This window comes from Dendrobates tinctorius, unplaced genomic scaffold, assembly GCF_039654945.1.
Source record: "Dendrobates tinctorius isolate UK_male_01 unplaced genomic scaffold, ASM3965494v1 ptg000127l, whole genome shotgun sequence".
Classification (NCBI taxonomy): Eukaryota; Metazoa; Chordata; class Amphibia; order Anura; family Dendrobatidae; genus Dendrobates; species Dendrobates tinctorius.
Window position 1 is genome coordinate 13,663,875 of NW_027361795.1, and position 26,732 is coordinate 13,690,606.

At 42.5% G+C, this 26,732-nt stretch overlaps 1 protein-coding gene across 1 annotated transcript in view; it reads left to right on the top strand.

The window, feature by feature from the left end:
* The window catches only part of GUCA1C (guanylate cyclase activator 1C), a 158,647-nt gene that overhangs the window by 94,179 nt on the left and 37,736 nt on the right, over positions 1–26,732 (top strand). Inside the window, exon 2 of the mRNA XM_073542526.1 lies at positions 2,163–2,312. Within this exon, the coding sequence (XP_073398627.1) occupies positions 2,163–2,312 (150 nt within the window). The remainder of the gene's footprint in view (positions 1–2,162; positions 2,313–26,732) is intronic.

Here is a 26,732-nt window from a genome sequence, read left to right on the forward strand (position 1 = left end):
TTTTCTTACTTCCCTTCACCAACTTAGGCTATTTAGACCACATGCATTACACACAAATTGGATTGCAAAAATATTTAAAACAGGTTGTAATGTAAAAAAATAGGTCAAGAGCGGGAGGTGAATATTTTCGCAAGCCACGGTATATATGGTCCCCATCCTGGTATAGGTCCCTTATCTTGGGCCCCATCCTGCCATCGGCCAATGTTCTTTAACGTGTAGAAAGAAAAAATATATATACTCACCTTCCCTCCACTCTGAAGCCGGCAGCTAACTTCAGCGAGCAAGTGACGGGAGTGCATGACTGCACGCCGACGTCAGCTGCTGGCCTCTGATTGACCAGCAGCGTGTAATGATGCGTATGGACCAGAGGACGCACATTCAGCTGAATTATTTGCTGGTGACGGTGGACCCCTCACCCACCGAGCCCGATCGTGGCAGCAACTTCTGTGACTGCTGTAGTTATATCCCTGAAAGTGCACTTAACACAACACACCTAAGGCCTCTTTCACACATCAGTATTTTTGATCAGTATTTGTATGCCAAAACCAGGACTGTCTCCAAAATAAGGAACAGGAGTCAGTCTTTCAATTTTATTTTTTTCTCGGTAAGTTCCATTCCTGGCTTTGGCATACAACACTGATGCAAAATACTGACCAAATACTGACGTGTGAATGAGCCTGAACACAGCGTACATAACAAAGTACACATAGTATGATACATGCTGTAGCATATTTAAAATACTACACATAACACAATGCACATTAAGTAGCACAAAATATTGAATATGTAAAATACCACACCTATAACATTTCATATATACTATAATACAGATGACATTGCAACTATTGCCTTGATTACATAAAATGGACTTTATAACACAATGCACATAACATCTTACATGTAACAGTACCAATATTTGATATGCTCAGATTGCACAAAAAACATACCACCTGTATGCCTATGTTCACATCTGTGCAGAAGGCTCTTTTGTAAGCCTCCATGGCAGAGTCAGTTATAATTCTGGGCTGAATGCTGTATTTTATCTCTAGTAATAACAACAAATACCATAACTTGGAAGAACCCAAAGGACACCATTGTATGTCAGGAGAGTTAGTTGAGTCTGGCGGTGTCTGTCATCCAATGTATCCACCTATGTGCTGTGGCTTCAGTTGTAAATAGCAACCATAATGCAAGTGTGTAAAGAGACACATGTAGCATGATGTGTCACATATAACACAGCAGCACCGAATGTAATACATTTCCACTTCCTGCCGACTTCAACTCAAAAATATTTCACGAATCCGTTCATTCCTCAACCAATAATCTGCAAAAACCCTAGTCCATGCCCTCATCATCTCTCGCCTTGACTACTGCAAACTCCTGTTCTATGGCCTCCCCTCGAACACTCTCGCACCCTCCAATCTATTCTAAACTCTGCTGCCCGACTAATCCACCTGTCCCCCCGCTATTCCCCAGCTTCTACCCTCTGTCTATCCCTTCACTGGCTCCCCATTGCCCAGAGACTCCAGTACAAAACCCTAACCATGACATGCAAAGCCATCCACGACCTGTCTCCTCCATACATCTGTGACCTCGTCTCCCGGTACTTTCCTGCATGTAACCTCCGATCCTCACAAGATCTCTTTCTCTACTCCCCTCTTATCTCCTCTTCCCACAATCGCATACAAGATTTCTCTCGCGCATCACCCCTACTCTGGAACTCTCTACCACAACATATCAGACTCTCACCTACCATCGAAACCTTCAAAAAGAGCATGAAGACCCACCTCTTCCGACAAGCCTATAACCTGCAGTAACCACCGATCGACCAAACCGCTGCACGACCAGCTCTACCCTCGCCTACTGTATTATCACTCATCCCTTGTAGATTGTGAGCCTTCGCGGGCAGGGTCCTCTCTCCTCCTGTACCAGTTATGACTTGTATTGTTTAACATTATTGTACTTGTTTTTATTATGTTTACCCCTCCTTACATGTAAAGCGCCATGGAATAAATGGCGCTATAACAATAAATAATAATAAATAATAATGTAAGATAAAGCCCATAATATGCACATAAAAAACTAATAATGCAAAAATACAAACGTTCTTCTTCTTCTTGCCTGTACTTAGCTTGTATTTTTTTTTTTTTTTTCATTTTCAGGATGGATTTATTGACTTTTTGGAATTCATTGCTGCAATAAACCTAGTTTTACGAGGAAAAATTGATCAAAAATTAAAGTGGTATTTTAAACTATATGATGCAGATGGAAATGGATCAATTGACCGAAAAGAATTGCTAAGTATACTAACGGTAAGGAAAAACAAACTTCTCTCTAGGGATTGAAGACTGTTTATAGAAGTAAATGTACATTATTTTTAGTTATCAGTCATCTTTACTTTGTCTGCTAAAGTTTCTACCCAATGTTTTATTTGACCCAAGTGACAAATAAATTTTCATGGCATGATTCAGGTATTGTGTAGAATTCAACAGGGAATATTGAGGCCAAAGAAAGTTCAGTTTACATTAAATAGTGCAGTCATTGAAGCTTGGGTTTCTGGCAAATTTATAAAGCGAAAAAGATTGTGTGGCATAAATGTTATACCTTCTTCTATCCAGTTGTATGACAAATAAAAAAGTGAAAGGAATTAACGGTAAAAGATTAAATGTGCAAAAGAAGGAAAGAGAAAATGTGCATATGTAAAGCATGATAGAAGAGGAAAGTACTATGTATGCATGTTAAAGTAGATTTCTTGACCTGCTTCATTTCTGGGCATCTTCTTCCCTGCATAGTGCTGCTCCTCTGTAAGGCCATGTTCAAATGGTCAGTATTATACCTCAGTATTTGTAAGCTGAAACCAGGAGTTGGTGATAAATCCAAAATTGGTGACAAGTTTTATTATACTTTTTCCTCTGATTGTTCCTCTCCAGTATTTAGTCAGTATTTTATATCAGTATTTGTAAGCCAAAATCAGAATGTCTGAACGTAGCCATAGTCCTCTTGTAATACTTTTCCAGGAAGAAAAACAGAAGCCTAATGGCACAATGCAGGGTTTTCAAAAAAGGTGTCTAAAATACATATGAATTTTTTATGTTGCATATTTACTAAAACAGACATTTCAAAAAAGCAGACAGATCCTCTTTAACCCCTTTCTGACATCAGACATAATATTCGCTCCATTTGCCCTGGGCCAATTTGACCATAGATGGAATATTATGTCTGAGCGATCACCCGCGCGCATCCGGCACTAGCTGACACCTGGCACAGTATTCCAGAAGCCGGCAGAGGGCTGACAGCCCCTCTGCCTTTTGATCAAAGACCCCCGCGGCGTGACGCAGGGTCCCGATCGTTGCAATGGTGACCGGATGTCGTCATGATGGCATCCAGGTCACCAGAGCTAGGAAACTTGCTGATCATACCCAGTGCATGACCAGCAAGTCGCTCTGTCAGTGCAGACCTGACAGTTTCTATAGCATGGGGAGGCTGCTTCATCTCCATGCTATAGAAGCGATCAGCCTGCAAAAAACGATTGTCCCATATTGGGACAAAGCAAAAAAAGGTTAAAAAAGTTTTAATTTTTTTTAAATGATTGTAAAAATATAAAAAAATAAAAAATCAAAAGATATTGTATCTCAAAATAAATATTTGAATGAAAAAATATAAACAATAAAAGTACACATATTTGTATCATCGCGTCTGCAACAACCCGACCTATAAAACTGTCCCACTAGTTAACACCTTCAGAAAACACTTTAAAAATAATAAATAAAAACCGGGGCAAAAAACAACGCTTTATCATCATACCGCCAAAAAAAGTGGAATAACATGCAATCAAAAAGATGGATTTAAATAAACATGGTACCACTGAAAACATCATCTTGTATCACAAAAAACAAGCCATTCACGGGATCTCACTGAGTTCACGGCTGTTCAGCCTGGCTGGGAACGGAGCCTCAGTGACCGGTAGTAACCTCAATGACGTCACCGCCAGTCACTAATGCTGCGCTCGCAGCAGCTCATTCACTAGTGGTTCTCAGCTTGGTGCGCTTCTTGGCACCGTCCAGGTTGAAAACTATTTCTCCTCCAGACATGGATTATGGCATGGGACGGAACAATGGAGAGGTGCGGGATATTGTTTTTTTTTTTCATTTTTGGTTTACAGGAGAACGAGGGCTTTGGTGGAATTAGGCGTTAGGTGAGTATAACTGTGTTTGTTTATATAACTGTGTTTGTTTATTTTTAAATAAAAATGGAAAATTGTTTTGTTTCATTTCTAATAAAAGACTTTATTCTGGCTGTGTCTTTATTTACCAGATAGCTATAGGATTAGTAAAGGATAAGTGTCTTATAGACGCTTCTGCATTACTATGCCGTGGGCTTGATGTCACCTGACAATACAAAGGTGACATCAGCGCCACAAATATAAACCCCACTTGCTACCACTACAGGGCAAGTGTGAAGAGCCAGGTAAAGTGCAAGAATTGGCGCATCTAATAGACGTGACTTTTCTGGGCGGCTGCGGGCTGCTATTGTTAGGCTGGGGGCTCAATATCCATAGCCCTGACCATTCACTTCAATAAGCAAATAGCGCTCCGTTTCTTCCAAGTCTCTCCTTATGGCTAAGTAGTACTGTACAGCCACATATAGGTTATTGCCACGCTCAGTAGAAATTGTGGGACAAATTTTGGTGCCATTTTTACCCACTTCTTGTGTGAAAATGTAAAATCTTTGGCTAAATCAAAATTTTGGTGGTAAAAATGTAGTTTATCTTCACTGCCCAATGGTATAAAATTCTGTGACACCCATGGTGACAATATGATCACTGCACACCTAGATGAATTCATTGAGAGATGTAATTTATAAAATGGGGTCACTTATGGGGGGGGGTTCTGCTATTCTGGCACCTCATGGGCTCTTCCAGTGGATCATGGCACCTGCAAAGCATAACAGTGAAATTTTGCACTAAAAATTCCTGTTTTAAAAATTGAAAACTTGGGGCTAAAACAAAATTTTAGTGGTAAAAATGTAATTTATTCTTTCTTCACCGCTCAGTGGTATAAAATTCTGTGAAGCACATGTCGTGTTAATATGATCACTGCACCCTAGATGAATTCATTGGGGACTGTAGTTTGTAAAATGAGTTGTTCTGGCACCTCAGGGGCTCTGCCAATTTGACATGGCACCTTCAAACCATTCCAGCAAAATCTGAACTCCAATATGGCGTCTCTTCTTCCCTTATGAGCTTTGCACTGTGTCCCATATATAATGTCCCTCTACATATGGGGTATCAGCATACTCAGGACAAATTGCACAACAACTTTTGCAATCAAATTTCTCCTATTACCCTTGCTAAAATAAAAAATTGGGGGCGAAAAGATCATTTTTGTGGAAAAAATATGATTTTTTTATTTTTACAGCTCTACTTCTGTGAAGCACTTGGGGGTTCAAAGAGCTCATCACACATTTAGATAGGTTCCTTGGGGGGGTCTAGTTTCCAAAATGGTGTCAGTTGTGTGGGGTTTCCACTGTTTCGGCTACATAAGGGGCTCTCCAAACTCAACATGGTGTCCAATCTCAATTCCAGCCAATTTTGCTTTGAAAAAGTCAAACAGCACTCCTTCCCTTCTGAGCTCTGCCATGTGCCCAAACAGTGGTTTACCCACACAGATGGGGTATCAGCGTACTCAGTACAAATTGCACAACAACTTTTTTGTCCAATTTCTCCTGTTACCCTTGTGAAAATAAAAAAAAATGGATCTGAAGTAAATTTTTTGTGAAAGTTTTTTTTTTTTTTTTAAACATTTCAAAAATTCCTGTGAAGCACCTGAATGGTTAATAAAATTAAATGTGGTTTTTAGCACCTTGAGGGGTGCAGTTATTAGAATAGTGTCACTTTAGGGTATTTTCTATCATATACACTTCTCAAAGTGATTTCAAATGTGAAGTGCTCCAAAAAAAAAAATGGTGTTGTAAAAATGAGAAAATCGCTGTTCAAGTTTTAACCCTTATAACTTCCTAACGAAAAAAAATTTGGGTTGCACGATTGTACTGATTTAAAGTAGACATGTGGAAAATATGGAAATGTTACTTATTAAGTATTTTGTGTGGCATATCTCTGTGATTTAAGGGTATGAAAATTCAAAGTTGAAAAACTGCAAAATTTTCACCAAATTTCTGGGGCAGGTTTTCACCAATAAGCACAAGTTATATCGAAGAAATGTTACCACTATCATGAAATACAATATATTATGAGAAAACAGTGCCAGAATCACCAGGATCCATTGAAGCTTTCCAGAGTTATTACCTCATAAAGGGACAGTGGTCAGAATTATAAAAATTGGTCCGGTCATTAACGTGCAAACCACCCTCATTGTAAAGGGGATAATAGAAAACTTTCTAACTTAACTGTGAAGTATGGATGGTGTACCCTAATTTAGCGACTTTGTGGCAAGTAAACATCATTGCATTCTCTTTTTACTATTTTAGTTGAATGTGTTAAAAATAAAAAAAGTCTGTAACAGCAAAAATATTGTTGAATGTTAAAAAAAAAAGACACCGAGCAGAAAAACAAGTAATTCAGCTATTTATGCTTCACCATACCTTCCATCTGTCTCTTCTTTGAAAATCATAAATAGACTAATCAAAATTCTACGACAGTCGTCCCCAACTTTTCTTAACTTAAGACCACATTCAGTTCCATCAGATTGCTGGAAGCCACATCCAGGGCCCCCTGGGTAGTGAAATCCTGGGCCCCAACTCACAGTAGTGATACCCAGTGCCCCTCATTACTAATTATATATATATATATATATATATATATATATATATATATATATATAGCAAAACAACACAGACCAGCTAACCTCCATGCTCTGGATGGTAAATACCGGTTTCCTCGGTGTTGCACGGACCAAAACTGGGAACAAGTCCAACAATGTACAAAACAAAGCCGAAAAGTCCAGCAAGCGGAAACTTCAGGTGGTATAATAAAATCCAAGAATTTTTATTGCAGAAAATTTAAAAAATCCAGAGTTCAGTATCAAGATTCAGACATAATGCAGAACAGACTATGCGTTTCGGCGGTAACAACTGCCGGCTTCTTCACAGTCTCAAACTGCTTCTGGAATACTCCAACATTCTTAAGTAGAAAAAACATTTCTTAACCTCATAATCAAGAAGTAGTAACAGGTGTAGATAACATCCTTCAATGTTAACTCTATAGCTTCCGGAAACAAGTAGACAAAAAAAAGCATCAGTATGAACAGTATCTGCGCTAACAAAGTTATCTGACCAGGATAACGAAATAATTAAAAACACACATTATTACAGTGGCAGAAGAATTATGTTTGGTTGTTATGTGATGTGGTGGGACTTTATCCCTCTATTCCACATCATATAGCTCTGAGATGCATTAGGTACTATTTACATCGATATGGCTCATATGACATAAACATCCAACATTTTAATATTTCTGCAATAGAGTTTCTCCTTGAACACAACTATTTTTCATTTAATAATAGATTTTTCTTACATACACAGGGCGTTAGCATGGGAGCACGCTTTTCCCCGTCCCTTGCTAATATAGTTATGGCTACATGGGAGGAAAATTTTATTTTTTGTGATGACAACCCTTATAAAGATGGTATTGTTTGGCTAGGAAGATATATTGATGATTTGGTGTTTAGTTGGGATAAAAATGTTCTAGGAGATACTTTTATTAGTGATTTTTTCAATTATCTAGATAGCAATGATTACAACCTTAAATTTACCAGCTCAGTACATAATTTTTCGGCCAATTTTCTGGACTTGACTCTAAGGCCGGGGTCACACTAACCGACGCAAAATACGGTCAGTATTTTACATGCGTAATACGGATGACAGACCCCTAAATAGTGCTCCGTATGTCATCCGTAATCAAGGTGTGGTCGCATATTTTGCGCATGTCAGCATCCGTATGGCATCCGTATGGCGAGATTTTCTCGCAGGCTTGCAAAATGGACATATAATGGAGCCCTATGACAGGGTTTCTAACAGAAACCAAAGAATAGATAAAGACACATAGAATGCGTGTATATATATATATTTATATATATATATATATATAAATCAAAAAAGGGCAGCACTACCAAAATTAAATAGTTGGTGCAAAACCTATTCAGCAGTGTCCAAACAGCCAAATTAACAAAAGTAAAAAAATAGGCAGCACTCAAATTAAATGTGAAAAAAAGTGGATACTTTACTGATCCTCAAGTGGCAACGTTTCAACGGTGACCCGTCTTTATCAAGGCTTGATAAAGACGGGTCACCGTTGAAACGTTGCCACTTGAGAATCAGTAAAGTATCCACTTTTTTTCACATTTAATTTGAGTGCTGCCTATTTTTTTACTTTTATATATATATATATGTATTCTATGTATCTATATCTATTCTTTCGTTTCTTTATAAAACCTGTCAGGGTGAGTTTACTGTATAGCGCACTGAATTGCTGGCTTTGCTAAAAGACACCGGGTGCGTATTTCTCGCAGGTCACATGTGTGGTCCGTGTGTAATCCGTATTTTTTGCGCACCCATAGACTTGCATTGGCGTACTATGGCCGTAGTACGCTGACAATCGCAGCATGCTGCGATTGGCACGGAGCGTAGAATACGGATGAGAAATATACGGCTGGTGCGAGGGACCCCATAGAGAATCATTGGTCCGTGTCTAATGCGTGCTTTTAACGCCTCTAACGCGGCCATATTCCTCGCCAGAGTGACCCCAGCCTAACAGGTGATTTGATCACACATCAGATTAACCCCTTCCTGACATGAGACGTACTATCCCGTCCACGGTACCCGGGCCCGTATGACCGGGGACGGGATAGTACGTCTACCGCGATCAGCGGCGCCCACGTGGTGAGCGCCGCTGATCGCGGCCGGGTGTCAGCTGATTATCACAGCTGACACCCGGCACAATGTGTCAGGGGCGGTCACGGACCGCCCCCGACACGTTAACCCCTTGCACACCGCGATCAAACGCGATCGCGGTGTACCGGGAGTTAAAGGGAAGCATCGGCAGGGAGGGGGCTCCCTCCGTGCTTCCCTGAGCCCCCCACGGCAGCGCAATGTGCAGCGCTGCTGCGGGGGACTCCTATCCTCCAGGCCCCCGAATCCAAGATGGCGACGGGGGCCTTCGGGGGCCTGGGGAAGCTGGCTTCCTCAGTGCCTGCAAAGCGCAGGCATGAGGAAGCCTTGTGCACTGCCTGTGACAGATTGCTGATCTGTCACAGTGATCTGTGATGTGACAGATCAGCGATCTGTCACAGGACAGTGATGTCCCACCTGGGACTATGTAATAAAGTAAAAAAAAATTAAAAAAAAAGTGTAAAAATAAATTAAAAAAAATCGCCAAATAAATTAGTAATAAAAAAAAAAAATATTCCCCAATAAATTCATTTTTTTAAAATAATAATAAAAAAAAACAATAAATGTACACATATTAGGTATCGCCGCATCCGTAACGACCTGCCCTATAAAACTGTCCCATTAGTTAACCCCTTTAGCGAACCCCTTAAAAAATAAAAATAAAAAACGAAGCAAAAAATAATGATTTATTATCATACCGCCAAACAAAAAGTGCAATAACGCGCGATCAAAAAGACGCATATAAATATCCATGGTACCGCTGAAAACGTCATCTTGTCCCGCAAAAAACAAGCCACCACACAGCATCATCAGTGAAAAAATAAAAAAGTTATAACTCGCAGAATAAAGCGATGCAAAAATAATTATTTTTTATATAAAATAGTTTTCATTGCATAAAACCGACAAAAACATAAAAAAAGACCTAAATGAGGTATCGCTGTAACCGTACTGATCCGAAGAATAAAACCGCTTTATCAATTTTACCGCACGCGGAACGGTGTAAACGCACCCCCCCCCAAAAGAAATTCATGAAACGCTGGTTTTTGTTCATTCTGCGTCCCAAAAATCGGAATAAAAAGCAATCAAAAAATGTCACGTGCCCGAAAATGGTACCAATAAAAACGTCAACTCGTCCCGCAAAAAATAAGACCTCACATGACTCGGTGGGTCAAAATACGGAAAAATTATAGCTCTCAATATGTGGTGATGCAAAAACTATTTTTACAATAAAAAGCGTCTTTTAGCGTGCGACAGCCGCCAAACATAAAAACCGCCATAAATAGTAAATCAAACCCCCCATTATCACCCCCTTAGTTAGGGAAAAATAATAAAATAAAAAAAATGTATTTATTTCCATTTTTCCATTAGGGTTAGGGCTAGGGTTAGGGCTAGGGGTGTGTTGGGGTAGGGTTAGGTTAGGGTTAGGGTTAGGGCTAGGGTTAGGGCTAGGGTTAGGGTTAGGGCTAGGGTTAGGGTTATGGCTAGGGCTAGGGCTAGGGTTAGGGCTAGGGTTAGGGCTAGGGTTAGGGGCGTGTTGGGGTTCGGGTTGGAGTTAGAATTGGGGGTTTCCACTGTTTGGGCACATCAGAGGCTCTCCAAATGCAACATGGCGTCTGATCTCAATTCCAGCCAATTCTGAGTTGAAAAAGTCAAATGGTGCTCCTTCCCTTCCAAGCTCTGCTATGCGCCCAAACAGTGTTTTACCCCCTCATGTAGGGTATCAGCCTACTCAGGACAAATTGCAAAACAATTTTTGGGGTCCAATTTCTCCTGTTACCCTTAGGAAAATAAAAAATTGGGGGCAAAAATATCATTTTTGTGGAAAAAAATGATTTTTTTATTTTCACGTCCGAGTGTTATAAACTTCTGTGAAGCACTTGGGGGTTCAAAGTGCTCACCACACATCTAGATAAGTTCCGTGGGGGGTCTAGTGTCCAAAATGGGGTCACTTGTGGGGAGTTTCAATAGTTTAGGTACATCAGGGGCTCTCCAAACGCACATGACACCCGCAGACCATTCCATCAAAGTCTGCATTCCAAAACGTCACTGCTTCCCTTCCGAGCCCCGACGTGTGTCCATACAGTAGTTTTCTCCCACATATGGGGTGTCAGCGTACTCAGGACAAATTGGACAACAACTTTTGGGGTCCAATTTCTCCTGGTACCCTTGGGAAAATAAAAAAAATGGTGACTAAAAGATCATGTTTGTGGAAAAAATACGAATTTTTTATTTTCACGCCCGGGCGTTGTAAACTTCTGTGAAGCACTGGGGGGGTCAAAGTGCTCACCACACATCTAGATAAGTTCCTTGGGGGGTCTAGTTTACAAAATGGTGTCATTTGTGGGGGGTTTCCACTGTTTAGGTACATTAGGGGCTCTCCAAAGGCAACATGACACCCGCAGACCATTCCATCAAAGTCTGCATTCCAAAACGTCACTACTTCCCTTCCGAGCCCCGACGTGTGCCCATACAGTAGTTTTCTCCCACATATGGGGTAGCAGCGTACTCAGGACAAATTGGAAAACAACTTTTGGGGTCCAATTTATCCTGGTACCCTTGGGAAAATAAAAAAATGGTGACTAAAAGATCATGTTTGTGGAAAAAATACGAATTTTTTATTTTCATGCCCGGGCGTTGTAAACTTCTGTGAAGCACTGGGGGGGTCAAAGTGCTCACCACACATCTAGATAAGTTCCTTGGGGGGTCTAGTTTACAAAATGGTGTCATTTGTGGGGGGTTTCCACTGTTTAGGTACATTAGGGGCTCTCCAAAGGCAATATGACACCCGCAGACCATTCCATCAAAGTCTGCATTCCAAAACGTCACTACTTCCCTTCCGAGCCCCGACGTGTGCCCATACAGTAGTTTTCTCCCACATATGGGGTATCAGCATACTCAGGACAAATTGGACAACAACTTTTGGGGTCCAATTTCTCCTGGTACCCTTGGGAAAATAAAAAAATGGTGACTAAAAGATCATGTTTGTGGAAAAAATACGAATTTTTTATTTTCACGCCCGGGCGTTGTAAACTTCTGTGAAGCACTGGGGGGGTCAAAGTGCTCACCACACATCTAGATAAGTTCCTTGGGGGGTCTAGTTTACAAAATGGTGTCATTTGTGGGGGGTTTCCACTGTTTAGGTACATTAGGGGCTCTCCAAAGGCAATATGACACCCGCAGACCATTCCATCAAAGTCTGCATTCCAAAACGTCACTACTTCCCTTCCGAGCCCCGACGTGTGCCCATACAGTAGTTTTCTCCCACATATGGGGTATCAGCATACTCAGGACAAATTGGACAACAACTTTTGGGGTCCAATTTCTCCTGGTACCCTTGGGAAAATAAAAAAATGGTGACTAAAAGATCATGTTTGTGGAAAAAATATGAATTTTTTTATTTTCACGCCCGGGCGTTGTAAACTTCTGTGAAGCACTGGGGGGGTCAAAGTGCTCACCACACATCTAGATAAGTTCCTTAGGGGGTCTAGTTTCCAAAATGGTGTCATTTGTGGGGGGTTCCACTGTTTTGGTACATCAGGAGTTTTCCAAACGCGACATGGTGTCCGATCTCAATTCCAGCCAAAAACGTCAAATGGCGCTGCTTCCCTTCTGAGCTCTGCCATGCCCCCAAATAGTGGTTTACCCCCACATGTGGGGTATCAGCGTACTCAGGACAAATTGCACAATAACTTTTAGGGTCCTGTTACCCTTGGAAAAATAAGAATTGAGGGTGAAAAGATCATTTTTGTGGAAAAAATATGATTTTTTAATTGTATGGCTTTATGTTATAAACTTCTGTGAAGCCCATGGGGGTTCAAAGTTCTCACCACACATCTAGATAAGTTCCTTAGGGTGTCTAGTTTCCAAAATGGTGTCATTTGTGGGGGGTTTCCACTGTTTTGGTACATCAGGGGTTTTCCAAACGCGACATGGTGTCCGATCTCAATTCCAGCCAAAAACGTCAAATGGCGCTGCTTCCCTTCCGAGCTCTGCCATGCGCCCAAATAGTGGTTTACCCCCACATGTGGGGTATCAGCGTACTCAGGACAAATTGCACAATAACTTTTAGGGTCCTGTTACCCTTGGAAAAATAAGAATTGAGGGTGAAAAGATCATTTTTGTGGAAAAAATATGATTTTTTAATTGTATGGCTTTATGTTATAAACTTCTGTGAAGCCCATGGGGGTTCAAAGTTCTCACCACACATCTAGATAAGTTCTTTAGGGTGTCTAGTTTCCAAAATGGTGTCATTTGTGGGGGGTTTCCACTGTTTTGGTACATCAGGGGTTTTCCAAACGCGACATGGCGTCCGATCTCAATTCCAGCCAAAAACGTCAAATGGCGCTGCTTCCCTTCCGAGCTCTGCCATGCGCCCAAATAGTGGTTTACCCCCACATGTGGGGTATCAGCGTACTCAGGACAAATTGCACAATAACTTTTAGGGTCCTGTTACCCTTGGAAAAATAAGAATTGAGGGTGAAAAGATCATTTTTGTTGAAAAAATATGATTTTTTAATTGTATGGCTTTATGTTATAAACTTCTGTGAAGCCCATGGGGGTTCAAAGTTCTCACCACACATCTAGATAAGTTCCTTAGGGGGTCTAGTTTCCAAAATGGTGTCATTTGTGGGGGGTTTCCACTGTTTTGATACATCAGGGGTTTTCCAAACGCGACATGGTGTCCGATCTCAATTCCAGCCAAAAATGTCAAATGGCGCTGCTTCCCTTCCGAGCTCTGCCATGCGCCCAAATAGTGGTTTACCCCCACATGTGGGGTATCAGCGTACTCAGGACAAATTGCACAATAACTTTTAGGGTCCTGTTACCCTTGGGAAAATAAAAATTGGGGTGAAAAGATCATTTTTGTGGAAAAAATATGATTTTTTAATTGTACCGCTGTACGTTATAAACTTCTGTAAAGCCCTTGTGGGTTCAAAGTTCTCACCACATATCTAGATAAGTTCCTTGGGGGGTCTAGTTTCCAAAACGGGGTCACTTGTAGGGGGTTTCCACTGTTTAGGTACATCAGGGACTCTCCAAACGTGACATGGCGTCCAATCTGAATTCCAGCCAATTTTGCATTGAAAAAGTCAAACGGCGCTCCTTCCATTCTGAGCTCTGCCATGCGCCGAAACAGTCGTTCCCCCCCACATATCAGGTATCTGCGTACTCAGGACAAATTGCACAATAACTTTTGCAGTTCAATTTCTCCTGTTACCCTTGGTAAAATAAAAAAAATTGAACCTGAAGTATTTTTTTTATGAAAAAAAGTTAGATGTTCATTTTTTTTTAAATATTCAAAAAAATTCCTGTGACGCACCTAAAGGGTTAATAAACTTCTTGAATGTGGTTTTGAGCACCTTAAGGGGTGCAGTTTTTAGAATGGTGTCACTTTTGTGTATTTTCTATCATATAGACCCCTCAAAGTGGCTTCAAATGTGATGTGGTCCTAAAAATAAAATGGTGGTGTAAAAATGAGAAATCGCTGGTCAACTTTTAACCCTTATAACTTCCTAACAAAAAAAAATTTTGGTTCCAAAATTGTGCTGATGTAAAGTAAACATGTGGGAAATGTTAGTTATCAAGTTTTTTGTGTGCCGTATCTCTGTGATTTAAGGGCATAAAAATTCAAAGTTGGAAAATTGCGAAATTTTCAAAATTTTCGCCAAATTTCCGTTTTTCTCACAAATAAACGCAAGTTATTTGAATGAAATTTTACCACTAACATGAAGTACAATATGTCACGAGAAAACAATGTCAGAATCACCGGGATCCATGGAAGCGTTCGAGAGTTATGACCTCATAAAGGCACAGTGGTCAGAATTGTAAAAATTGGCCCGGTCATGAACGTGCAAACCACCCTTGGGGGTGAAGGGGTTAATATTTCACCATACCGAAAAAATACGTATTGCAACAGTATTCTAACGGCTAATTCCAATCATCCCAAACATACTATTAAAAACATTTCTCTTGGTGCTAAAAAGAAATAGCACACAAGAATCCATCTATAAAAAAGATCGGACTTCGCCTGCACCAGATTAAGTGAACGAGGTTATCCCAGTTATTATTTGGAAAGAGCAAAAAAAACTGGTAGATAATATGGATAGAGCCCATTTGCTGTACTCTAAAAATAAAAAGACAAAATGCAATGATATTGGTAATGGCTCAAATAAAGTTACTTTTACTACATCTTTTAGTCCCCAGTATCATAATATTGTTGCGATCATTAAGAAATATCTGCCCATTCTGTGTCAAGATAAAATCCTAAAAACATTGGTAGATAGTGAATCTATTTTGTTTGTTGCTAAGTTCACTTTTATCTTCTAGCCTTTTTAAGGATCCCTTGTCTCTGAACTCACAGGACACCAACTGGTTAAAAATCAAAGGTTTCCATGGGTGTGGAGCTAATGTGTGCAAATGTTGCAAGCATGCCAAAAAATCTAAAACATTTATGTCTATGCACAATAATAAGACTTTTGATATTCTTTCATATATTAATTGTAATACCGCCAATGTTATCTATTTAATTAATTGTGAAATTTGCAACAAACAGTATGTAGGTTGTACTATGAATACTTTAAAAAAAAGGATCAGAAAACATCTTTCTGATGCAGTTAATTGACCACCAGCAGGAGCCTCTGTAGTTTCCCAACATTTTTCACAAATACGTGGGGGTGATATCAAGGGTTTTTCTTTTATAGGCATTGAACAGGTTAAAAAACCAGAAAGGGGGGAATTATCACAAAAAAATTCTTGCAAGAGAAAGCAAATGGATGTTTCTTTTTGATACAAGGTTACTGCATGGATTCAATAATAGAATGGATCTAGCAATACATTATAAATAATTTCTGATATTATGTTTTTCTAAGTAGTGCTATTATATTTCAGTCATAATGTTTTCATTATATAACACCGTTGTATTAATGTAATAATGTGTGTTTTTAATTATTTAGTTATCCTGGTCAGATAACTTTGTTAGCGCAGGTACTGTTCATACTGATGCTCTTTTTTCTCTACTTGTTTCCGGAAGCTATAGAGTTAACATTGAAGGATGTTATCTACACCTGTTACTACTTCTTGTTTATGAGGTTAAGAAATGTTTTTTCTACTTAAGAATGTTGGAGTATTCCAGAAGCAGTTTGAGACCGTGAAGAAGGCGGCAGTTGTTACCGCCGAAACGCGTAGTCTGTTCAGCATTATGTCTGCATCTTGTTACTGAACTCTGGATTTTTTAAATTTTCTGCAATAAAAACTCTTGGATTTTATTATATCACCTGAAGTTTCCGCTTGCTGGACTTTTCTGCCTTGATTTATATATATATATATATATATATATATATATATATAGATATACACACACACACTATACAGTGGCCAAAATATCATGATACATGACCCCATTCATCATCCTTTCAATACGGTGCAGTCGTCCTGTCCCTTTGCAGAAAAACACCTGCAAAGTATGATATTTCCCCCACCATGCTTCACGGTAGGGACACTGTTCTTGGAATTGTACTTATTCTTCTTCCTCCAAACACAGCGAGTGGAGTTGATACCATAAAGTTCTATTTTAGTCTCATCTGACCACATGACCTTCTCCCATGTCTCCTCTGGATCATCCAGATGGTCATTGGCAAACTTCAATCAGGCATGCACATGTGCTGGCATGAGCAGGGGGACCTTGTGTGATGTGTAGGATTTTAATCCATAACAGCTTGATACTGTATAACAGAGTGTTACTAACAGTAATGTTTGAGACTGTGGTCCCATCTCTTTTCAGGTCATTAACTAGATCCTCCCGCATGTTTTTGGCTGATTCTTGACCTTTCTCAGAATCACCCTTACTACACAAGGCGAGATCTCGCATGGAACCCTAGACCGAGAAAAATTGACATTCATCTTGTGCTTCTTACATTTTCTAATAATTGTGGGAACAGCTGTTGCCTTCTCACCAAACTGCCTGCCTATTGTCCTGTAGACCATCATAGCCTTGTGCAGGTCTACAATATTGTCCCTGGTGTACTTAGACAACTCTTTGGTCTTGGCCATGATTGAGAGGTTGGAGTGTGGTTTATTGAGTGAGTGGACAGGTGTCTTTTAATCAGGTAACAATTTCAAACAGGGGCAATTAATACAAGTAATGAGTGCAGAGTAGGAGGGCTTCTTAAAGAAAAACTGAACAGTCTTTGAGAGCCAGAATTCTTGCTGGTTGGTAGGTGATGAAATATTTATTTCAGGAAATAAAATGCAATTTAATTATGTAAAAATCATACCATGCAATTTTCAGTTTTTTATTTTTATGGCCGGAGTCACACTACCGTACAATACGGCCAAGTGCTATGCGATAAAACAGTCTATGGGTGCGTGTGACACAACGCACAGCACTTGGATATCATCCAAGTGCACTACAATATACTCTGACATCAGCAGCGGAGGATATGGAGAAATTAATTTCTGTGCGAGAGGATCAGAGCACAGAGCACTGACACTCAGCTCCCGCTCGCAGCGGAGCAGGAGCCGAGGGTCATTAGCATATAGCATCTGATGCTCTCGCATTGGATATGGTATGCTAGTATGACTCCAGCCTTAGAGTCTGTCTCTCACAATTGAAGTGTACCTACGATAAAAATTACAGAGCTTTCCATTCATTGTAGGTGGGAAAACATGCAAAATTGTCAGTGTATCAAATACTTACTTTCCCCACTATAAATATTTCTCACTAAGGTTATGTGCACACGTTGCAGATTTGTTGCGGATCTGCAGCGGATTTTCCATGCGGATTCGCTGCAGATTCACAAGTGTGTGACCAACCAATGTAATTCAATAGGAAAAAAAAGCTGTGCACATGCTGCGCAAAATTCTGCGCGGAATCCGCAGCGGTTTATTTTCCGCAGCATGTCAATGCTTTTTGCAGATCCGCATGCATTCTTACACCCATTCCATTAATGAAATCCGCAGGGCTAAAAACGCATGCCAATCTGCAAAGAATCCACACAAAATCCGCACAAAAAATGCACAAAATCCGCGAAAAAAAAGTGTGGATTTTGACCTGCGGATTTTGCCAAGATATGCAGAATCCGCTAAGGAAATTCCTGAGCTCAATCCGCAACGTGTGCACTAGGGTCACCGGATCTCATATGGGGGGGAAAAAGTGTCAGAATCTTGTTCGTCTGGACCCCACAAAACGATTCCCCTTTCCAGATATTGAGAGAGCCAAAATTTGAGCTCGATCAAACGACGTTAACCCGTGCCGCTCGTCGCTCAAAGTTTGAAAAAATCCAAATTGAGATATTTTAAGATTTAGGCATTTTGCATAGTCTGTTAGACTATAAAGAATGTGACAACAACATTGCAGAAATAGCCCTGACCAAATTTTCGAACCATTTGTGGTATTTGAATGCAGAGTTGGTGGGATTATCGTTTTTTGATCCCACAATTACAGACAATGAAAAGTTGTTAATGGCTAATAAATTGCTCAGTAGCACAGATGAACCATCAGAGCACGCTAACCTACATGAGTTGATAATTTTACATAGTTATCTAAACTATTCTAGAGCTTTTGTTAAAGTAGTTTTTGAAACGTCAGAATATAATGCTGGGCATTTGCTTACAACTTGCAGGACATATTGCTTTTGTTCTTCATCTTTTGTCAGAAGGTCGTTAAAGTCGGTTACTTCCTACCTCTTTTAATTTTTCTTTCCTAACTTTTGGATTTACAACCCTAGCGTGCTCTGATGGTTCATCTGTGCTACTGAGCAATTTATTAGCCATTAACAACTTTTCATTGTCTGTAATGGTGGGATCAAAAAACGATAATCCCACCAACTCTGCATTCAAATACCACAAATGGTTCGAAAATTTGGTCAGGGCTATTTCTGCAATGTTGTTGTCACATTCTTTATAGTCTAACAGACTATGCAAAATACCTAAATCTTAAAATACCTCAATTTGGATTTTTTCAAACTTTGAGCGACGAGCGGCACGGGTTAACGTCGTTTGATCGAGCTCAAATTTTGGCTATCTTAATATCTGGAAAGGGGAATCGTTTTGTGGGGTCCAGACGGACAAAATTCCGAAATCGATTTTTTGCGGTCACCCTAGTGTGCACATACCCTAAATAATCCACATCCAAAACTACATTAGAAAAGAAAGTAAGCTTTTTGGCATATTTTTTTGAGCATGAAGTTTCTTATCACGCTAAAATGCGTCACATTTCAAATTTGTTTTTCCACACTGAAAAAAACATGTGGAAAATAACAGCACCAGCTGCTCAATATTCAAAACCATAGGTTTTTTCCATGGATATCAATAGGATACTTACACTTCAGGTATGCTCACAGAGATTTTTTTTTTTTTAAAGGATTTTGACACAGATCCACACCAAAATATTAGAATATGCTTTATATTGATTTCAACTGAAGTTTTTTTCTAATGTAATTTTTCCCAGAGGCCACCGCATCGTAGCGCTGGATCTGCAGGGGCCTCCGGGCTTTCACGAAATGCCGGCGGAGCCCAGCCGCCACACAGAGCACCACCACTGCCGCCCCACAGAGAAGCACCACAGAGCACCACCACCACCGCCACCCCACAGAGAAGCACCAGCGTCGCACCTGTCGCAAAATGCCGTGGGAGCCCCCCGCACCATAGAGCACCACCGCTGCACCAGCCTGGGATGGGATTTCCCAGAGGCCACCGCACCAGCCTGGACCACCTAACAAACCCTGTGACCACTCCTTCACCTGTGCCAATCCCCCCGATAAGCTGAATTCGGACAGTAAGATGGACCCCCATTTGACACATTATATTTCTTTCCCTATTTTCCTTCTGAAAATTTGGGGTGCGTCTTATGGTCCGGTGCATCTTGTAGTCTGAAAAATATGGTTGTTTTTATTGTGTAAAAGCGCCAAAACATAAAAAAAGATATAAAAGAGGTATCGCTGTAATCATACTGACCCGAAGGATAAAACTGCATTACCAATTTCATCACACATGAAACAACATAAACCCTCCCCCCCAAAAAAAAAACCTGAATTGCTATTTTTGGTTCATTCTGCCTCCTAAAAATCGGGATAAAAAGAGATAAAGAAAAAGTCATTTGTCTGAAAATGGTACCAATAAAAACGTCAACTCGTCCCGCAAAAACCAAGCCCTCACATGACTCTTTGGGCCATAATATGAAAAAAATATATCTCTCAAAAAATGGTGATGCAAAAACTATTTTTTGCAATAAAAAGCGTCTTTTAGTGTGTCACAGCAGCCAAACATAAAAACCCGATATAAATCTGGTATCCCTGTAATCACACCAACCTGAAGAATAAAGTCGCCCACTTATACCGCACGAGGAACGGCATAAGAAATAAAAATAACCAATTCTTCATCTGCAGTTGATTTTTTCATTCCGCTTCCCAAAGACCGCACTAAGGCTCGACGCACATTTATCCTGCTCTCTGAGCTGAGCGCTTGCACCGGGGTTTCCGTGTAAATCCCTGAAATGCGTGATTCAAATGGAACCATCAATGGAAGATTCCCTACAATGAGGCAGATAGAGGCACTGTGGATGCCGTCTAACCTGTGAGCCGGTGGTGTTTGTCTTTTTAGGATTGCATAAAAGTGCTGCCGGCCACAGTTTTGTGCACTTCTGAAAAGAAGGACACTGCTGAACAGAGGCCAGAGTAACTCTGCTGCCTAATTATAGTGAATGGATCCCTCGGGGGCTTCAACTGAATCACGTCACTCAATGTTCCCAATAAAAGCTTCAACTCAATCCACAACACTACAGTGTACTGGTCACTACAACGGCAGTTTGCAATTCTCACTTGGCAACATTCATTGCTGCTTGTTTCTGGAAAATACCCATGGAATCAAAATCGTCACAACACCTCTCCAAACATGACATGGCAGCTGCCAATTACTCCAGCAAATTTTGCTTTCAATAAGTCAAATGGCGCTCCTTCCCTTCAGAACTCTGCCGTGCAACCAAACAGTGGCTTTCTCCCTCATATGGGGTATCGGCATGCTCAGGAGAAAATGCACAACAAATTTTGTGGTCCACTTTTTCCTGTTACCCTTGTTAAAATTAAAAAAAAATTGGATCTGCAGTTTTTTTTCCGCATTATAAAAATTCCTGTGAAGTACCTGAAGGGTTAATAAACTTCTTGAATATTATTTTGAGCACCTTGAGGGGTGCAGTCTTTAGAATGATGTCACTTTTGGGTATTTTCTGTCATATAGGCCCCCAAAGTCATTTCAAATGTGATGTGGTCCCTAAAAAAATGGTTTTGTAAAATTGGTTGGAAAAATGAGAAATCGCTGGTCAAATTTTAACCCTTATAACTTCCCAGCAAAAAAAATTATTTCAAAAGTTGTGCTGATGTAAAATAGACATGTGGGAAATATTATTTATTAACTATTTTGTGTGGCACATCTCTCTGATTTAAGGGCATAGTAACATAGTTAGTAAGGCTGAAAAAATACATTTGTCCATCCTGTACAGCCTATATTCGGGCCGAGCTTTCTGGATTAACTGCAGCCCAGCTTTCACAGATAACAACATTGCTGGAACAGTACCATGAAGTATTTGCTAGTCATGAGGACGATTTTGGGTGTACCACCGCCATCACTCATGAAATCCCCACAGCAGGAGTGGCCCCTATCCGGGAACGATATCGACAGATTCCGCCACAACTCTATCAAGAGGTGAAAACTTTGCTGGCCCAAATGCTGCGAAAAGGGGTGATACGGGAAAGTCAAAGCCCCTGGGCGGCCCCAATCGTGTTGGTCCGGAAGAAAGATGGTACACTACGATTCTGTGTGGATTATCGTAAACTGAATGCTTGCACTATTAAAGACTCATACCCACTGCCCCGCATAGAAGAATCCCTGTCCGCCTTGGGGAAGGCAACATATTTTTTGACCCTGGACTTGGCCAGTGGGTACTGGCAGTTGCCCATGTCAGAAGGACATAGGGCCAAAACGGCGCTCATATTGCCCATGGGACTGTTTGAGCTTAATCGGATGCCGTTTGGGCTGGCCAACGCCCCCAGGACCTTTCAGCGATTGATGGAGCGATGTCTGGGAGATCTCAATTTGGAGGCCACGTTGATCTACCTGGACGTCATCATTGTCTATGCCGCCACCTTCGAGGACCACCTGAAGCGGTTGGGACAGGTACTCAGCCGATTGCAAAAGTACAGGTTGAAGGTGAAGCCTCAGAAATGCCACCTATTTCACTCTCAGATTGAGTATCTGGGTCATGTCATTTCGGCAGAGGGTGTGAGGCCATCCCGGGAGAAGGTTGCTGCTATCCAGGAATGGCCTACCCCCGAGACGGTGAAAGATGGGCGGACTATTCTGGGGTTAGCCAGATATTACCGTCGCTTTGTAAAGAATTTTGCATGTCGAGCTCGAGACCTGCATGACCTACTGAAGGGGGCTCCCGCTGGGGCCAATGGGCGAAAAATCCAGTGGCAACACCCTCTGGAAGAGGCCTTCCGAGACCTCAAGGCTGCGCTCTTGGATGCCCCAGTGTTGGCTTATGTGGATTTCTCTCAACTGTTCATCTTGCACACTGACGGGAGTCTTCACGGGCTGGGGGCTGTGTTGTCACAGGTTCAGGCTGGCCGGGAGAGAGTGATCGCATATGGAAGTCGCTCACTCCATGACTCCGAGCGTAACCCTGACAATTACAGCTCTTTTAAGCTCGAGCTCCTCGCAGTGGTGTGGGCTATGACGGAGAGATTCGCAGAGTACCTAGCGGGCTCCGAGGTGGTAGTGCAAACTGACAACAACCCACTGGCTCATTGGGAAAACGCCAAATTGGGGGCTCTGGAACAACGATGGGTGGCCCGGATGGTGAAGTACAATTATAAGATTATCTACAAGAGAGGGGCCGAAAATGTCCATGCAGACGCCCTCTCCAGGATTCGACATACAACTCCAGGGCAGAATCGAGACGAAGAATTGGAAGGAGAGGAAATACCGTTCGCTCTCACTGCTACCGTGCTCACAACCGACAATAAAAAGATATCTTCCTCTGAGACCCCAAGGGGCATACTGGAACAATCCCGGGATAAATGGATACAACAGCAACAAGAAGACGAAGAGGTTGGCCTTCTCAGGACATGGGTCGCCACTGGGCAATTACCCACTCTCAATGGAAAAATTTGACTCAAGACCTGTTACTTATGCTGCGACAATGGGAGAGGTTGGTTATCCGAAAGGGATTATTGTATTGTAAAATAACATCACAAACAACCTCAATGACGGTTTGGTAGGTGGTTACGCCAGGAGCCCAACTTCATGTACTGGCTCGGGAGGCTCACGAAAAAGGGGCCCATTTTGGAACAAAAAAAACTTTGCAATGGCTGCAACAGAAAGCTTACCACCCGTGCTTGCCGGCTGTTGTGGACGAAATTTGCCGGACCTGCCGCCTGTGTGAATTAGCCAAACCACCCACTCAGCGAGCCGCAACACAGACTATTGTGACCTCAGCGCCCCTTGAGCTCCTGAAGGTGGATAATCTGACCATTGGGCCAGCATTTATGGGATACGAACACTGTCTCGTTATGGTAGATCATTTCACCAAATTCGCTGTGGTCACCCCCACTCGGGATCAGACCGCAGAGTCAGCTGCCTCCGCAATTTGTAGAAACTTTATACAAGTATATGGCTGTCCTCAACGAATACATTCTGATCAGGGAGCATGTTTTTTGGGAAAAGTCATGGAAGAACTACATCACCTCTATGGAATTGACAAATCCCGGACCACACCGTATCACCCGCATGGGAATGGGGCTTGTGAACGAATTAATCGGACATTGATTCAGATGTTGCACACTCTGGAAAGTGACAAGAAGGCCCGTTGGCCCGAATACGTTTCCGAATTAGTTTGGGTCTATAATAATAGGGTACATTGAGTGACTGGCTATACCACCTATTCCCTGTTGTTTGGGCGAGAAGGTAAAGGGATCACGGAGGTGGAGCTAGACCCGGAAGAGCCTCAGCCCTGGACTGGAGTGTCGTCTTGGATCCGAAATCATCACCATCGGCTGCAAACTCTTCACCGAATTGTACACACCAAGCTCCGAGACTGGGAGCACCCAGGGAAGAATGCAACCCCGCCTCCTCACCTCCAAAGCGGGGACCGGGTGCTTGTACTAGATCAACGCCCCCAGAACAAACTGGAGCCGCATTGGGAAGAAAGTCCTTATTGGGTCTGTGAGAATCATGTGGGAATAGTGGATGAGGGCAGGTATATCTCAACCAGATTCCTTTCCTATGTGGCCTAGTCTGGTCAGTATCGCACCTGCTTGCTAATGAATAATGGGAGGTGGATATAAAAGGATGCCAGGTGGTTGTGTGAGTGTCTCAGCCTGGGAACACAGAGAGCCTGTCTGTGTGAGAGACACACGTGAGTGGAAGCAGTGCCCACTGTAACTGTGGTTTGGCTGGACGGGAGAAGCCCGCCGCTTGATAGTTAGGTTGTCCATTGTTTAGTTAGTGCCGGACAGGCAAGGATTTGTTTTATGTTTTATTTCCTTTTTGCATTGCTTTCACCGTTAATAAACCTGACTCAGGGTCAGTTACACCCGAATCCCAGCTCTGCGCCTGAGTTTCATGCTGAACGCACGTGACCTTTGACCCCAGCAAAGGCGATCCCGGAGTGTTCTATCACATTGTGGTGGAGAATGCGGGCATCACGTTGCAAGCATGAGCATGGAGGATGTGGTGAAAGCGCTGGTACAGTCCACCGCCGTCCAGCAAGAAGCTAATCGGGTGATGATGGCCCAGCTGAAGGAGTTGGTGGACATGACAGCTACCGATCGTTCGCTTCTCCAGCAGGTGGCGCAGCGCCTGGCAAGCCTACATGAGGTTAACCTGGAAGCCGAGTCGAGAGTGATTCACGTGAGTCGGTACTGGCAGAAGATGACTACCGAAGATGACGTCGAGGCATACCTGACCACGTTTGAACGGACGGCGGTGCGAGAAAAATGGCCGAAGGCACGATGGGCCGGCCTGATTGCCCCGTTTCTTTCCGGTGAGGCCCAAAAGGCTTATTATGACTTAGAGCCTGAAGCCGCGCAGGACTTTGACAAACTGAAAGCCGAGATCTTGGCCCGGCTGGGAGTGACGGCCGCTGTCCGTGCACAGAGAGTGCATCAATGGACTTATCAGCCGGATAAACCACCGCGGTCACAGATGTTCGACCTGATCCATGTGACGAAGAAGTGGCTACAACCCGAGGTGTTGACAGCGCCAGAGATAATCCAGAGAGTCGTCATGGACAAGTACTTGAGAGCTCTACCGCCAGCCCTGAGGAAGTGGGTAAGAAATTGAAATCCTATGACGGCAGATCAACTGGTGGATCTGGTTGAACGTTACTCCGTGGCGGAAGGACTCCGAGACGACGCTACCCCACCTCGTTCTTCATCATCTCCACGTGGAACCAGTAAGACTGTTCCAGGGAGTAGGGGAGATGGAAAAATCCCTAAGACAGTGGGGGAGGAAAACGGGACTGCCCGCACTGCGAGGCCGAGAGTAACGAACTATGGTCTAAGCAAGGGGCCCGTTAGGTGTTTCCACTGCCAAGAGATGGGACATATTGCTGCGAACTGTCCGGTCACTACTGAACCCATGCAGTGCGACATCACAGACTCTAAAATCCGCATGTCTATGGTTGCACGGGTAGTGAGTGTGAATGCCGGTCAAAAGGATGTGGAAAAACACTTGTGTGATTTAACTGTTGATGGCAAAAATGTGGTGGCATTGTTAGACTCGGGAAGTGTGGTGACTCTGGTGAAGGCCATTCTGGTGTCAGCCCCGACTGGACCATCAGACAAATTTTCTGTAACGTGTGTGCATGGAGACACCTGTTCGTACCTCACCACGGTCATATGCATTACTACTTCCTATGGGTCTGTGCAACATCAAGTGGGACTCATCCCGGCGTTATTGCATGATGTTATCCTGGGCCGGGATTTTCCCCACTTCTGGCAATTGTGGGAGAATCAGTTGATGCCCTCGGGTAATAGTGTACATGATTCTTCTCCCAGGGCGCGTGGGGGTCTCGAACCCCTGGAAGATGTCTCCCCGGAAGACTCGGGGGAAGAGTCTGCGGGAAATGACCTGCAGTTCCCGTTTTCAGTCATGGCGGGTGATACGGAGGAGACCGGGGAAGAGGAGGAAGCCGACAGCCGTCCACCTCCCCGTTTGCCGGATTTAGAAGTTCAGAAAGATGACTTCCAAAGCGAGCAAATAAAGGATCCTACCCTTTCTCAGGCTAGGACAAATGTAAAAGTGATAAATGGGGTACCCGTAGAACCTGGCTCTAGGCTGGCATATCCTTACATGGTTCTGGAGAATGATTTACTCTATCAGATAGAGAAAAAGGGGGAAGATACGGTGCAACTATTAGTCGTGCCAAAACCCTACCGGCGGCAGGTGCTGGACCTGGCCCACGGACATGTGATGGGAGGTCACCTGGGAGTCCAGAAAACCACCGAAAGGATATTACACTGTTTTGTTTGGCCAGGCATGCATCACGATATTCGTGTATATTGTGAGTCTTGTCCTGACTGCCAAGCCTCTGCACCTAAGCCCCGGTTCTGTAGCCCTTTGGTACCACTACCTATTATTGAAGTCCCGTTTGAGAGGATTGGGATGGATTTAGTTGGGCCCCTTCCACGGTCTGCACGTGGACACCAACATATCCTGGTCATCTTGGATTATGCCACTCGTTACCTGGAGGCCATCCCTTTGCGTAACACGGCCACCAAGACGATTGCCAAGGAACTGGTGCATGTGTTTAGTCGGGTCGGTATACCAAAACA